Raw genomic sequence first — 15,925 nt, forward strand, 5'->3', positions numbered from 1 at the left:
TGTAGAGGTGAGCAAAGAGCCATGATGTAGTGGTGGACCAGGGCCATAGAGCTTTGGAGGACCTGGGTCGTGGAACATTGACATGCGCTTAGATCTGGGCAGAGCAGCTAGCTCAGACATGGGCCATGGAGTGGGCCAACTGTAGAGCAGTTTGTGGCCCAAACACATCAGACAGCAATAGCCACAACAGAAAGAAAGACATAAACCTCAGGGACCACAGGACTTGGGACCACCCGAACTCCAGCTGCCAAAGCAGAAACCATCAGAGGATCTGCCAGACCAGGCTCCTGTGCCTTAAACCCGCTTTCTTGTGTTCCACAGTGGCAGACATGAAGGCTGGTGACAGCCTTGTTGTGGGATGGTAACATTGGAAAGGTGGCCAAGATGTGACCAGAGAGGGCTCTGGAGTGGCAGCCATGATGTAAAAGGAATTCTGGCATGTCATCCATGATGTGAGAGGGCTTTGGCTTGGTGGCCTGCAACACAGTCCTAACAAGTCCCTCAGTGGACAATCACAGTCCAGAGGGACCAACTTACGCAATGGGAGGTTGAGTCCCAGCCACTACCATGCCCTTAGGCAGTGTTTCCCAATCCTGGTCCTCGAGTACCCACTCTTTAAGCTCAAAAGTTTTTGATTTAAAACACTATTTAAACTCATATTTAAAACACCCGATTCAACTCATGAGTTGCTGCTGTAAGAGGCCAGTATGAAGGTGGTGGGTAAACATCATTACCTAATCTCCCAATCGGTCCATCATGTGGGTTGAGTGCTCTCTTGCCCCGCCTTTTGGAGCTCTCAATTCGCATAAGGACCAATTGCTGTTTAGACTCCCGCTCAGAGCGTCTTTGAGTTGTTAACATTTTTTCACAATGAACATATTATGGAGGAAGTAAAATGTTAGCTAATATTACAGTTTATTTGTATTTCATGACATAGGCCTGCACTAAAGTAAGCCATTAAACTTCTTATATGAAAATGAAATTTTTTAAAGGCAGTTACCTTAATAATACATGTTGCCATCCCCTTGCTATTGCATGTTTCTGTGAATAGAATCATGTAATACGTAAATATGAGGTAAATATAAGATTTTAACTAAAGCACAATTCTTCTGCACATGTGCACAATGTATTTTTGCAAATACTAAGATTCACCCGGTTACATGCATACTTTTCTCCTGATGATCAGAACACAGATCGGACTACACCACCCCTTTGCATCCAATCGACCTCAATTGTATTCCAGAGATTCATTGCACATATTTTGCCTAAGAGAATACAGTTTCATACAGTTTCATAATTCAAGTTGAATTATTTGATCAGCAACAGTTTAAGTACTACATAAAATATAGTTTGGGTAAAAAAAATTCTTACTTCAAAATCAGTTTTTGTCTAGACAATTTCAGCCTTGATAACCATTCATTTGGATCTGGAAGGAGATGAATACACACTGAAATGATCATATGACTCCTATCTTATCCCTGATTGGCGGAATTCTTCCCATGTTACAACCATACCCTGTCTCTCCTATACCCTACATGTAATTAAAATAGGTTCTGCCAACATCTGAATGGTTTGGATTAAACATGACCAGTTATGTCCATAGATTTGTAAAATGAGGCATGATGAGATGTTGATGTTAGTCAGCGGGGGGAGGCAATGAGCTGATAGGGTCGAAGCAATATGGCAAAGCTGCTGAGCTCAGGACTGAGGTCTATGTCCTCTGGACCATTCGGACAGCTGAAGCTGAACTTCTGAAGTAGAGACACAATGAACAGAAATAACTCCATACGAGCCAGAGACTCTCCCACACATGAGCGTTTACCTGTGTAGATATAACACATGAGATGATGGCCCTAAATATATTTACACGCTACAACTCTAAGACACATAAATGATCCTGCTGATTTGATGTCAATTTTTAAATGATTTAAAACCTGGAAATTATTTTAGTACTTTGAGAAAAGCAAACAAGACGTGCCACCATTTTGTTAATCAAGTGTGAAACACAATAGCTGTGTCCCAATTTGAAGGCTGCGACGTTCGAAGAAAGTATTCCAACACTGATTGCATCACAGCGCTGAAGGCTAGTAAGGCCGTCTCAATTCCAAGGCTGCTTAACATTAAAAGCCTCAAAATGCATCCTTATTTCTCCATGCTGCTACTGGATCCTTCACAGCCAAGGCTATCCCGAGATCCATTGCGTGCCTGTAATGGCTGAATATAATGGCTGGATAATTTAAAATAAACATTTAAAACCTTTATATAATAAAAGTGTGTTTTTAGCAGAAAAAAGGCAGGGAGTACAGCAGGTGACGCAACTTATGGATCCTCCGAAGGCTTGATCATCTCATTTCAGTTCTCTTCGTGGACCTCGGTGGCTGCGACCACAAAAGAACAAGTATTCGCTTTCGAGGACGCATCCTTCAAAGGATCCGGCCTTTGAATTGGGACACAGCTAATGTGTGCAAAATTGTGCGAAACGAGTCTAACTCTTATTCCCATATCTTTTGTGATGACATTAATTAGGCCTACGTTAAAGCAACACTATGTAGTTTTTTTAACCTTTAAATAATGTCTCTAAAATTATTTCAGTGATAGAACAACTTTTAACTGGACAAATTGTACTGTTGCTGCAACCTGAGCAGCCTCCTAGCTGCTACAAGCACACTCTGAAAGTGGCGGTGGAGGGTAGGAAACACAGCCCCGCCCCTCCCCCTGCCTGCAGAAGAGTGTCTGATACCAGGCACTGTTGCGCTTTTCAACCACATGGGGGAGCTGTAAGTCATTTTTACATGGAAACTTCATAGTGTGGCTTTAAGTCCCACAGCACTAAACTACGCAATAGCTGAAAAACATAAGAACAAAATAGTTCACTTTGAATTGATGTGAGAAGATTACAGATTTTAGCCCAAAATTTACCTGCAGAGAAGGGCAGAAATGCTGGACTCTTTTTGAAGTTACCACTGGCATCCAAGAAGTGCTCAGGGTTAAATGTCCAAGGTTTTTCCCACTGTTCCTCATCCCTTAGGACAGAGTGCAACAGGGGAATTATCCCTGTGCCCTGTAGTTATAAAAACCCATTTAAAATTACCGTGATATACCATATTTGATTGTTGATATTGTTTTTTACATTAACAATAAAAAAAATTGATTTTAACCTTTGGAATCACATAACCTCTGAATGAGATGTCATGTGTGGCATAATGGGGAATGTTGAGGGGAACAATGTCTAGATATCGCTGAACTTCATGAATCACAGCATCTGTGAAGGGGAGGGACTTCCTGTCCTCCATTGTAGGGATTCTGTCTCGTCCAATAACTCGATCAATCTCCTTCTGCATTTGCTCTAACACAAAACATAAAGTGATGAATTTTATTCAAATATACTTATTCAAATTTTATTCTAAACATTCTTCTACATGCATTTTGCAAGACAAGACATGACATTAATAGATAACTAAATGAATGGACAGGAAGACTCTTCATGTATATGACTCACCTTGTATGTGTGGGTATTTGATGAGCAGCATAAGGGAGTAGTTGATAGTTGTACTGGTGGTCTCTGTACCAGCAAAGAACAGATTTACAACAGTCCCCATCAAGTTATTTTTGTGAAATTCTGTATCAGGATCGTCTTTCTCCTTTTATACCAAAGAGAAGAAATGATATACATAATGCTTAAAATGACCCGAGAAACACAAAATCATGAATGCTTTAAACCTGTTTGAGTTTGATGAGGAAGCAGTCAATAAAATCCTTTGGATCAGTAAAGTCCAAATCCTGCTCATGCTCCTTGATCTTACTCATGATGAAATCTCTTATCTCATCCATCTCACTAAGGACCAATGTATGCTGACTGCCAGGTAAGAGCTCCATTAGCCAGGGGAAGAAGTTGAACAGCTGTTGAGGAGGAGTTGTGTTTATAATTACAACCCATTATAAAACATAAAGCACTGTAAAATCCAATGGAATTTTTTTTAAAGTAGGGTTTATTCTAGAAAAATGTATGTTGTGCTAGTTAAAAGTCACTTTACATCCTAAAACAGGAGTGGAGAACCCTGAGTCCTGGAGGGCCACTGTCCTGCAGTTTAGTTCCAACCGTAATCAAACACACCTGAATTTCATTCGCAAGTGATCCTGAAGACTTTAATTTTATTTTTCCGGTGTGTTTAATTAGGGTTGCCTGTTAAACTATAGATGTATAGATATTTGCATACATCTGTGCATCCTGCTTGCAAAGGCAGTCTTCGCAGTGCTACCTGCCAAATGGACTGCTTTTAAACCATTGCCGCTGGTTGTTTTTTCCATTGGTTAAAGGTGGAAGTATTTTGTTTACCATATAAATCTTAAATTAAGATGATTTTGAGGTGGTTTCCCAGACAGGGATTAGCTTAAGCCAGGACTAGGCCTTGGTTTAATTAGGAAATATAACTAGTTTTAACAAACATGCCTTCCTAAAAACATTACTTGTGTGGATTTTGAGGCAAAACAAAGGACAAATATGTATTTTAAGATATGTCAGTGCAAGTTGTTTTCAGTTTGGACGGCTCTTACATTTATTTTAGTCTAGGACTAGTCTAATCCCTGTCCGGGAAATCGCCCCTTTAAGTTTTGGTATTTAGGCTAAGGGCATTGGGCTTGTTTTGACTATTGAGTTAATACCACATCTCTTTTTTTGAACGGACCCTTCAGATTTTGCCAAGTGTTTTATAGAACAAAGAAAGTGCTTCTCTGGGTGAAAAATATATATAAATAATGTATAAACAATCCAGGGTGCTCTTAAAAAAATATATAAAAGCCTTTAATCAAAAATGGTAGCCATTTTTGATTAAAGGCTTTTATATATTTATCAGGAGTGCCTCATTTTTTCTATTTTCTTAATGTTTTAACATTATGTTGTCGACCCTGGGACAACATTTCAATCAAGCAATCAAATTTCAGAAATAATTTTACAGTTTGTTTCAAGTTTAAGCTTACAACCAGGATTAGCTGCTTCTAGACCATTGTTTTTCACTTATCATTTCCTTCTGATTTTAGGGTTCAGTTAGGATTGGGGTGGGTTTAGTTTTTCTTTACAAAAATGTTGCCCTTTTGTCAACACAATATGTTGCCCTGAGGACATCTGTCACTTGGCAAAAAAGTTGGATGGTCACAATTAACTCTTTCACTTGTCAATTAAAAGAAAATGCTTCCCTGCCAAATTACGAGTTTTTCCGGCAATCAGTATATCCACTATTATCCACCAGGTGGCCAACTTATAAAATCTGGAAGCAACACCTTAGGGCAAACAGTAAGAACTCCATGTATGTTTTGACCATCGCTCTGAATCTTTTTGCTCAAACTGTTGTATTTTTGAATAAACCTACTTATATTTGATAGGTGATAAAATAAAACAAATAAAGGTAGTCAGTGGTGGCCAGTGAAGTTCGTCATGTGTGTGGTTCGTATTTTAAAATATGTGTTCTGTGCGTGGAGTGATTCTATGTGCGTCACGAGTCTTGTCAAAATAAGTGCCTGCTGCCAATGCGTCTAAAGGGTTTATGATAATGAGACGCTCGCGTTTGCCAGATACTCTCACAATCTCATGCGTAATCAGAGTTTACTGTTAAGAGAGTGTCTAGCATGTATTTTGTGAACGTGAGCGTCTCTTTTATCATAAACGGTTTTGATGCATGTGCAGCAGGCACTTATTTTGACAAAACACGTGATGCACATGGTTCACAGGACGCAACAAACACATTTTTTGAAAACACAAGCAACACATGACAGTGTAAAGCAGAGAGTGTGTTCTTTCATTTGATATATTGTATGTTTATTTATTTAAAGAAGAACTTTCTCTGAAATGCATTAAAGGTGGAAAAGTTGATGTTTTGATTTATATATTTTTGCAATATTACTTGAAACTGTCTTTACTGATAATAGACTATTTATTAGGTGCACTGAAAGTAATAATATTAATATACATCATCTGTGCCTTAAAAACATCAGCCAGTCGTTCATTGCGTCAACGATTGGCCGTCTGGCTTGTCAATCACTGCCATTACGTTTCTTATGAGAGACGTGCGTGCTCCAGTAACTTTAGGCGACGTAAACGCATGAAACTCCGCCGTAAGTTTCAGTTTGTTTTTTTATTGTCGCTCCTGCTTTCCTCCACGTTGTTCTTGTACTGTAGTTGTAAGGCAGTGCCCAGCCTGCTACATGCTAGTTGAAATGGGAGTAGCGTCGACTGAGCTAACGTTACGTCTTATGTGTTTATTATCATATCATTTCACATAATGAATCCAGCATATGCCGGTGGTAAACAAAAACACTCGTGTTCCAATACTCGTGCACAAGTTTTGGGAGGCGTTCCCTAGAAAAGAGCTGTGAAGGAGGGGGGCTGTTCTTACGCATGCGCTCATTTCAATAACTCAGTAACAGTCTTTGGATTCTCATTCGGCAAAAACATCCTCTTTTGCGCCTTTAAACTTTTGTTAAAATCAGTAAAAATGCCGGCGCTGGCTGGCAACTTAAAAAAAAAAATGTTGGCGGGGAAAGAGTTAGACATCTAGGGGTGTTTCCTGGACAGGGATTATCTTAAGCCAGGACTAGGCCTTAGTTAAACTGGGTAATATAACCCATTTTAATAAATATGCCTTACTAAAAATATTATTTGTGTGAATTTTAAGGCAAAATAAAGGGCACTGATGTATTTTAAGTTATGTCAGTGTTCACCAATTCCATATCTAGATTTAAAATAATCAGGTGTACTCAAATTTGTGTTCTTCCCTCTGTCTTTTGAGCAGATTTCAATGGGTCATGGAACATCATGGAATTTTACAAGGTCTTTTCCAGACATTGAAAGTCATGGAATTAAATTTTTATTTTTGACAAAGTCATGGAATATCAGTTATTTTTGTTTGTTTCTTTAAATTTTAGTTTCCATTTATCAAAATGTAATTCGCTTGTTAACTTGTGACGTAAGGAATACCATATCCAGGTCCAAGCCTCCACTGACTACAATTTAAACTGTGTACACTACATTATCGAGGCTCACGGCATCCCGGACATGGAAACTCAGCTTTTTAGTCAGAGAATTTGATATTTGACTTAAGAGTGGAAACCCTTTTTGTTGGGTCACTTTTAAAAAATATGTATGAACCCTTTTGATTATTATTACTATTATTATTTGTGTCAAATGTCATTTTAATCAAGACTTTTCCAAGACTCGAATCTACGTTGCTCTGTCCCACCTTGTTACCTGAGCACTGGGACTGCTGGCGTAACGCTGGATATTTGAGATGATCTGGAGCAAATGTAAGAACATTTTATCTTCGTATTCAAAGCGCTGCCCAAACACCAGAGAACAGATCACATTGGACACAGTCCGAATTAAAAAGGGAGCTGGGTTGACAGGTGCAGCTAAGGGACAAAAAGATTTAATGTAAACTTCTAAATCTTTTAATTTAGAACACTATGGCTGGATTTACACTGCAAATCTAGAAGCCCAATTCCAATTTGTTGCCTGTATCCAATTTTGGTTTTGACAACCCGCATCATCTTTTAAAAGCAACTTGTATTCGATATCCGCATTTACACTAAACACTTTGCAAAACAAATCAAGGTAGACATACTGGCCTAGAACCGCTTTAACTGATCTGTCTGCCCACATTATGGACACGAATGCATGTATCTGATTTATATCGGATTTATTTCCACATATGAATGAGGCCTGAAACCGATCGGAGAATATAGGATTTTATGCACTTTTTCCTGCTTAAACGTCCATGGGTTATATCCGATCTGTGCCACTAGAGGGACAAAAATATCGGAATTGGGTCACTTCAAACAGGCAGTGTAAATTCGGCCTAAATGTATTTCCTTGTGCCAGGTAATGTTAAATGCTCTCACATTTGGTTTCTTCAAAACTTTTCAACATGTGTCTGCTCTCCTGTAGAGTCCACTGTTCCATTCTTTTGCGCCCCATCCCAAAATTTCTCAGTGTGGTGAGAGTGAAACGCCTCAGCTGACGCCAACGTTCTCCATTACTGATGGCCAAACCTACAGATGCATACGAGGGACAAAACTACAGCTGAACTATATTAAACTGCCAACATATTTCTATAAAATACAGTAGCAGTTAACGTAAAGGTCTCACCATATCCTTTCACAGCTCTTTCTAGAAAAGGAAAAGGAGCTCTGTCTGCAAAGTCTTCTGCATGATCCACTAGAGCCTCTTTCACAGTGTCATAACCGACCAGAACCACGAATCTCTGAGGCCCGAGGTACACCGTCATCACAGGACCATAGGTTTTACTCCACTGTTAAACAAAACAAACTTGGACAGGTTGGATCTCCATATGTTAACATGTTTGTAACTTAAAGAACATTTATTTTTTGATCACCCAGATGTTTCTGAACAATTTGGTTGGAAATTTCCTTAGACACATTAGTTTATCTATGAATTATCCAGTATTATACTTTTATTTATAATGGGCTCTTCTGAAAAACACACAAACCTCATTTTTATTTCCATAACATAATCCGACATTCATAAATGAGTATTAATAGGCTATAAACTCATCAGTTTCCTTTATTGTAATTTTACCCACCACAAGAGGGCGATGTGGCTCTTTGCTGAGTGACATCATCAAACACTCTCTCTCACCACTGAGTTAACAAGTGAACTCGTTTTGAAATGAATATATCGCAAAAAGAGTATCAAAAGTTAAAAAGCAAAGATTTGAAAGTACAGTGACAGATTTAAGAGGTTAAATGTGCCTATTTGTGTTTGTAGAGCAAATCTTTTTTTGTGAGTGCTAGTTTACACATTTGTGACTTTTGTGTCTGCAACTTCAAAACCACAACACAAGTTTGGGATTAGGCTACTGTTCACGAGTGCAAATCTCAACATTTATCTTCAGATTTTGATTGTGCAAGTTTTCACATTGGGACTGTGAGTATAGAAACATGTACAAATATTTATTTTGCAAGTTCTAAAATAAAAATGTAGCCTACAAGATCTCAAGTTTTGATACTAATTTACCTTGTGCATTACACGTCATGTCAAAATATATGCCTCCTGCAGACGCTTCGAAGGAGTCTATGATAAAAGAGACACACGTTTGCCAGATACTTAATCTCATGTGTAATCAGAGTTTAGGATTAAGTTAGTGTCTTGTGAGACATAAGCGTCTTTTTTATCATAAACCCTTTTGACGCCTATGCAGCAGGCACATATTTACACCTGACACGCAATGCACATAGGTTCACATGAGTCACACATAACACCCTAAACACATTTCCAAGGAGGTACCGGCCACCACTGCTGGAGACTACTGAGACTACACTGAGTTTATAAAATTTCTGCTTATGTGTAACAGTGAAAAAATATTACCTGACAAGCCCATACTGCTAAAGATCTTGGTAATTAGATTATTATCTGTAAAACATTGCAATACTAATACATAAGTGCTTTGTTACACAACATTTCCTAGCACCACTCACCATATTCAGCATTCAAATAGTAAAAACACTGGCCATGTTTTCATGCATACTTTATTATTCTAGTAGTTAAACTAGCACATGTACTGCTTTTATATTTTCTGAGATATATACACAAAGTCCTGCTTTCTCTCTTACCTTCATAAAGCTTTTGAAGGGTGCATGCTTGTCTATCATCAGTAAGTTACCAATTAACGGCAGTGCCTGTGGTCCTGGGGGTAAAGACAGTCCACTCGCTGCCTTCTGCCATGTAACCAATATCAACACAGCTAAAACTAAGACCAACACCAATGAACTGAAGATTTCCATGTTTTAAATATGTTACATTCAGTCTTGTTTTAATCCTCCTTATATGTCTGTTTTCTTCCTTTCCTTCTGTCTGTTTTTTATTTGCAGCAGGAGCATACCAGGAAGAGGGCGGGTCCAGCAGATATGGGACAGGGGTGAGACATGTGACCAAAAAACAAGCCTACAACATGTCAACACAAACCGAGATCTAAGCATGCTTGTTCTATTTTCACTGCATTTTATAAGACACAAACTCACAAAGTAAAAAAAAAAAAGATAAACAATACAGTATTTTAATCATACTGTCCTTGATACAGTATGATAACAGAAATTTAGCCTACTCATTTTAGAAAATTATAAAAGCACCCTGATTTCATTAAAAATATCTTCATATGTGTTCTAAAGATAAAGGAAGGTCTTATGGGTGTGAAACAAAATCAGGGTGAGAAATTAAAGGGATAGTATGTATTATTGACATCTACAGGTTAAACTTGATACTGCAGTCTAAATTCAAAATATTGGAGAGAGTGGGTGCATCCCAATTCAGTGGCTGCGTCCTCCGATTCCTTCATGGTTTCAGCTATCCCAAGATTCAATGGGCGCGGCTGTAAAGGCTAAGTATTTTAAAATAAACATTTATACACAAAAAAGTATATATTTAGCAAATTTACGGTCCTTCACTTATTATAAATGTTGTTTTAATGATGTGAATTAATATTGCAGAAATATTTCTAAGGTTTTTAAATGTAATATACTGTTGGTTAGTTTAATCTGGATCAACGCATCATATTCTCATATATAGACGGTTTCATTGGACGCACATGCGCTGACGCGATACACATCTGGATCCCAACTTTACTTCCGGTTTCGTTTTTTTATGGTCTGACTAGTTGCTAAACTGATCTCTTGGACAAATGCCTCATCGAAAATAACAAATGTTTTGGTTTCCTAGGTCAGTGCTTCCCAATCCTGGTCCTCGAGGCTCCCCTGACAAAAAGTTTTAGGCTATATCCACACGAAGCCGGTGCATTGCCTATCCGATCATTTTTTTTCCTTGCTCTAAAAAAATAATCCGTAAACACGAAACCACTGAAACCGACTGAAAGCGGTGTAGTATATATGCCGGACCAGTATGGGGCGCTGTAATTCTGCCACAGATATACACTATACACGGAGAAGAAGACTTTGAGCATGCGCATAGCCAACGTATGGTGTTGTCCATTATCGCTTGTTGGTCACCACAATTGCATAGAAGCAATAGATTTTGCTGTAATAAAACTAATAGGCTTTAGTAGCTTCTGTAGCACGAACACAATCACGTAATCCGCCGTTATTGTTGTTGCTGTTACGTGTGACGCTTCCGACACGTGATGTGATAACGTTTTCGCTTCACAAAATATACGGATTGGCTGTACAGACGAAACCGCAAGGGTGTCGGTTTCAGATTTATCCACTTTAGGACACGGTTTCAAAAAATAGCGGATTCAGTCTCCCAAAACGCCGGATCCGTGTGGATGATACGCCAATACGATAACAAATTTATACGTATGCAGTGATACGCGTCTCCGTGTGGACAGCCCCTGAGATGTCTCCTTATTTAAAACACCTGATTCCACTTATCAGACGACTTCAAAAATAGTAAACACAAGCTGTGTCCCATTTCAAGGGCTGCAACCTTATAAGCATGCGATCTTAAAAGGTGAGCACTCGGTCTTTCAAGGTGGAAGCCTCAGAATTTTGCGAAGAGAACTAAAATGAGACGGTCTAACTTTCGAGGACCCATAATTGGCGTCACCTGCTGCAGGCGCCTGTCAGCAGGACACAGCGGAAATGTTTCTGACTTATTAACATAAATATGAAATCAGAAAAATATTAATTTATTTTAGAAAATATGACACGTTGATGTAGATTAAACTATTCAACAGTATATCAACTTAATCAACCTTAGAAATATACGCAACATAAAAAGAATAATATTAACACAAAACATAACTTATAATACTTTAACAGTGACAAGAAAAATGTTTTCTGATAAATACACACTTTTATTTAATAAAGGTTTGAATTGTTTATTTTAGAATATCCATCCATTATATGCAGCCGTTGAAGACGCGCAATGAATCTTGGGATATCCTCGGCTGTTAAGGATCCATTCATTCTATCCTTAACTCTTTCACCGCCAGCGTTTTTAAAAAAAGTTGCCAGCCAGCGCCAGCGTTTTTCATGATTTTCACTAAAGTTTAATGCCTTCCAGAAAATGTTCTTCTTTAAATATATAAACATACAACACACCAAAACACCATATTTTGAGCAAAAAGCAGAGATAATTCCATTTTTATGACGGATTTTTCATAGAGATCCCATTCAGAGCGATCTTTAAAAAAGACACGGACATCCAGCAGCTTGCCATGGGGCAATACTTCCGGTTTTAAAAAGTTGCGGTATTGCGGAAAGACGGAAAATCTCGTCATTGGTGGGGAAGCGTTTTCTCTTAATTGACAAGATATCTCGTCAATGGCGGGGAAAGAGTTAACAGCGCGGAGAAATGAGGACGCATTTTGAGGCTTCATTCTAAGCATCCTTCGAATTGGGACGGCCTTACTAGCCTCAAGTCGCGCTGCTGTGACGCAATCGGTCTTAAAATACGTCTTTAGAAGGTTGCAACCTTTGAATTGGGACACAGCTAATGGTGTTCCTAACAAGCTGATGAGTTAAATCAGGTGTGTTAAATAAGGAGACATCTAAAACTTTCTGGGGGGGCCTCGAGGATCAGGATTGGGAACCACTGTCCTAGGTAATCTATGTGTTGTTTTTTGCTTGTTATATAAATAAACTACGTTTAAATAACTTTGTTGTTTATTCTTAGCGGAGTTTACCGGAAGTTACGAGCAGACCTAGACAGCCGTTTGTTTATGTTGTTACTGCTGAAACCGTCTATGTTTATATATATATATATTAACTGGCTCCATATTTATTTTTAAATGTCTGAAAACATCTCTGCTGTTGTGTCCCGCTGACAGGCATGGAGGGTGTTCATTTCGATATGTATAATGCTGCGCACGCACTCGCTCTGCACGCAAACCAGACCCCGCTCGCCTGCCCGCTCACTCCAGCACACAATTAGCACTCAACATGGAGGAGTACACTGTGCCAGTCAACACTACAGAAAACCTACTGGTTAGTAAAAAAACAATGGTTCATTCATTTGGAGATGGTTTGGATTTTAAATTTCAGATGAACAGCAAAAATAGCCCATCTGTTGGGAATGTAATAAACCAGTTTATGTGGAAATGTGGAAGCACATCAAATCTCTTCCACTATTTACAACATTACCATAAAGTGCAGTATGATGAGTGTTTACAACTTCGTGCTACAACTTCGGCCACGAAGACCAAGCAGCCCAAAACATCTGTCCTGAAACAAAGCTCTCTGCAAGCTTATTTAACCCTGAGTGTGCCTTACGAAAAGAAAAGTCCCAGGTGGTGCGATATAACTAAGGCAGTTACATATCATATTGCTAAAGACATGGTTCCTATTGCAACAGTGGAACAAGAAGGTTTTAAAACGCTGCTAAAAACCACTGGAGATATGAGTTACCCAGTCGCAAGTACTTTGCAACAGAAGCTTGAGGTCAGACAGAAGCTTTCCGTCCGGCTCGCAAAAGTGGCTCATTTCACGCTTACAACCGATTTATGGTCAAGCAGAACATGCAAACCTTATATGAGCCTGACTGTTCATTTTATGGAAGATTGGGAAATGAAAACTGTGTGTCTTCAAACCAGCTATTTTTCCAAAGACCATCATGGGGAGCATATAGCTGAAGCTCTGCAAGGTGCGCTTATGAACTGGAAGCTCGATGAAAAGAGATTGGTTGTTATAACAACGGACAGCAACTTATCAAAGCGGTGGAACTAAAGAAATGGCAGAGGATGCAGTGCTTTGGTCACCGACTTTATCTTATTTTTTAGAGATAACCAAAGTTAATTTTCTTTGATGTATTTATTATAAGAAACTTAATTTTACTTCTGACAGGGCATGGCATGGATGACAGCCGCATCACTCGGGCCATTTCTCTTTGTAAGAAAGTTTTCAGCAGCTTCTCCTGTAACTGGAGGAAGAGAAGAGAGAAGTCCAGATTTAGCTGGGTCTGCCAGCTCACCACCTCATCACAGAGTCAGTCTCACGCTGGGGATCCCGACAGCAAATTATTGAGCGTTTCTTGGAGCAGGAGGGAGTGATCGCAAAAGTTCTGTTTGCTGATAAAAAGTCTAGGCATCTCGTTCCTACATGGCAGGACATTGAGGTCCTAGAGGCAATACAGAAGGCTCTGAAACCCCTTCAGGACTTAACAGACGTGCTCTCCGGTGAGGGATGCGTCACCATCTCATATATCAGACCTGTACTGCACCTTTTTAACGCAAGTCTCCTGGGACATAAAGGTGATGATAGTGAGCTGTGCAAATCAATCAAAACCTGCATGGTTGAGTACCTCAATGCCAAGGATGCTGACCCAGCAACGTGTGACCTGTTGGACATGGCCTCACTTGTGGACCCACAGTTCAGAGACAAATACGTACCAAGTGAAAAGATCAATGCAGTGAAAAACCAAGCTGTCTTAGAGGCAGAATCTCTCCAGGCTGATCAGGGCAGCTATCAAAACATACCAAGTACACAGCTGAGCACACGGTGCATGTGCCACTGCCTACAGACCAAGTAATAATGCCACCAACAGCAAAGAAGAAGAAGTCACTGGCAAGCTTCTTCAAGCAGAGTACAGGCACAACAAGGAGAAAGTTAATTGAAAAAGAACTTTACAGCTACTTGCAGTCAGTTAATGAAGAGAGTGACACTGATCCTCTTAAATGGTGGATGGAGCATGAGACACTCTTTCCAGCACTGAGCCACCTGGCAAAGAAATATCTTTTGTACCAGCCACCAGTTCACCTTCTGCAAGGGTTTTTAGTTGCAGTGGCAACATAGGGCTTTCCTTAAGCCTGAAACTGTTGATATGCTAAACCAGTATGAGGTAAATTCTACAACATGTTTTGTTTAAAATACTTGGTTATATTTTGAGTGATCTATAAATAAAATAAATAGTGTTACTATTAAATTAGTTTGTTTAAATTGATAAGTTTTGTTCTTTTTTTGTTCTGACAAAGTAGTTGTCACGGCTGGGATGCAGGAGTGAGGAACTTAGAACGCAAGTGCAGAGTTCACAATTAAATAAATAACATTTATTAACAGAACGAGAAACAAAACACGAGAATAAAACAACGGGCAGGTAACACAGGAACATCCAATACAAGAAACAGGAACAGACAGGGAAGTAATGACAATGATCCAGCAACAGGTAATACGTACAAAAGACATAGCATATATACACAAGTGAAGATGAGGCACAGCTGGTGATAATGAGGCAGGTAATCAACAAATGAGAGTCCAGGTGACAACAATCAGAAAACATGCAAACACACACAGAACACGGTTTGACAACCGTGACAGTAGTTATGTTTTGTTTATTTATGGTTCTGTTTATTTTGTTTTTGCACATCAGCACACTAAACCTGTATACAGTGTTAAGAAGGAGAAAAACCCTGTACCCTGTAATACTGGGATATGAATTTTTGCTCCTATCGCCCAGCCCTGCCTCCCATGACGTGAATTTTCGCCTGAATGTCTCGAATGACTAGAATTTCACAAATAAAGCGAGTAAGGGGTGGTTTTCCGAACAAGGCTGAGCTTAAGTCAGGACTAGGCCTTAGTTTAATTAAGAGATATAACTAGTTTTAACAAACATGCCTTACTAAAAACATTACTGGTGTGCATTCTGAGGCAAAACAATGGGCACTGATGTATTTTAAGATATGTCAATGCAAGTTGTTTTCAGTTTGGATAGCTCTTACATTTATTTTAGTCGAGGACTAGTCTAATCCCTCTCCGGGAAACTTTCCCAAAATGTTCAAGTGTCCAACTACGCGTGAATAGAACGTTTTTGCCATCTCTACCGCGGCTGGTGTGATTGCACAGTTACCCTGTACCTATTGCAGAGAAGAGCAATTAGAAGACATTTTAAGATAAAAAGGCTCACTTTGGTGCTCACAAGAATTTGTCGACAAATTTGTTCATGGTTAATAAAGCAATAAGACCCAAGAAC

General features: G+C 39.2%; 1 protein-coding gene across 8 annotated transcripts; it reads right to left on the reverse strand.

Moving 5' to 3' along the window:
• Window positions 1-100: 100 nt before the first annotated feature.
• Window positions 101-9,910, reverse strand: LOC135771489 (cytochrome P450 2F3-like). Of its 8 annotated transcripts, none has more exons than XR_010542924.2 (11): window positions 9,622-9,910; window positions 8,138-8,300; window positions 7,891-8,040; window positions 7,241-7,401; window positions 3,721-3,900; window positions 3,500-3,641; window positions 3,159-3,346; window positions 2,920-3,061; window positions 1,372-1,822; window positions 1,169-1,265; window positions 101-1,041 (listed from the first exon to the last, which is right to left on the reverse strand). XR_010542924.2 is itself a non-coding variant. In XM_065281768.2 (10 exons), the coding sequence occupies exons 3-10, from the start codon at window positions 8,274-8,276 to the stop codon at window positions 1,641-1,643; spliced, it is 1,284 nt and encodes a 427-aa protein (XP_065137840.1). In that variant the 5' UTR covers window positions 8,277-8,300; window positions 9,377-9,421; window positions 9,622-9,715; the 3' UTR covers window positions 101-1,640. The 8 variants fall into 8 exon arrangements, 4 of the variants coding, with proteins under 4 accessions (XP_065137840.1, XP_065137838.1, XP_073671730.1 ...); XR_010542922.2 differs by having other exon boundaries at window positions 101-844; window positions 1,001-1,041; window positions 1,169-1,822; XR_010542923.2 differs by having other exon boundaries at window positions 101-1,265.
• Between the last annotated feature and the right edge of the window lie 6,015 nt (window positions 9,911-15,925).

Source organism: Paramisgurnus dabryanus, chromosome 8 (genome assembly GCF_030506205.2).
Source record: "Paramisgurnus dabryanus chromosome 8, PD_genome_1.1, whole genome shotgun sequence".
In the NCBI taxonomy this organism is placed as follows: domain Eukaryota; kingdom Metazoa; phylum Chordata; class Actinopteri; order Cypriniformes; family Cobitidae; genus Paramisgurnus; species Paramisgurnus dabryanus.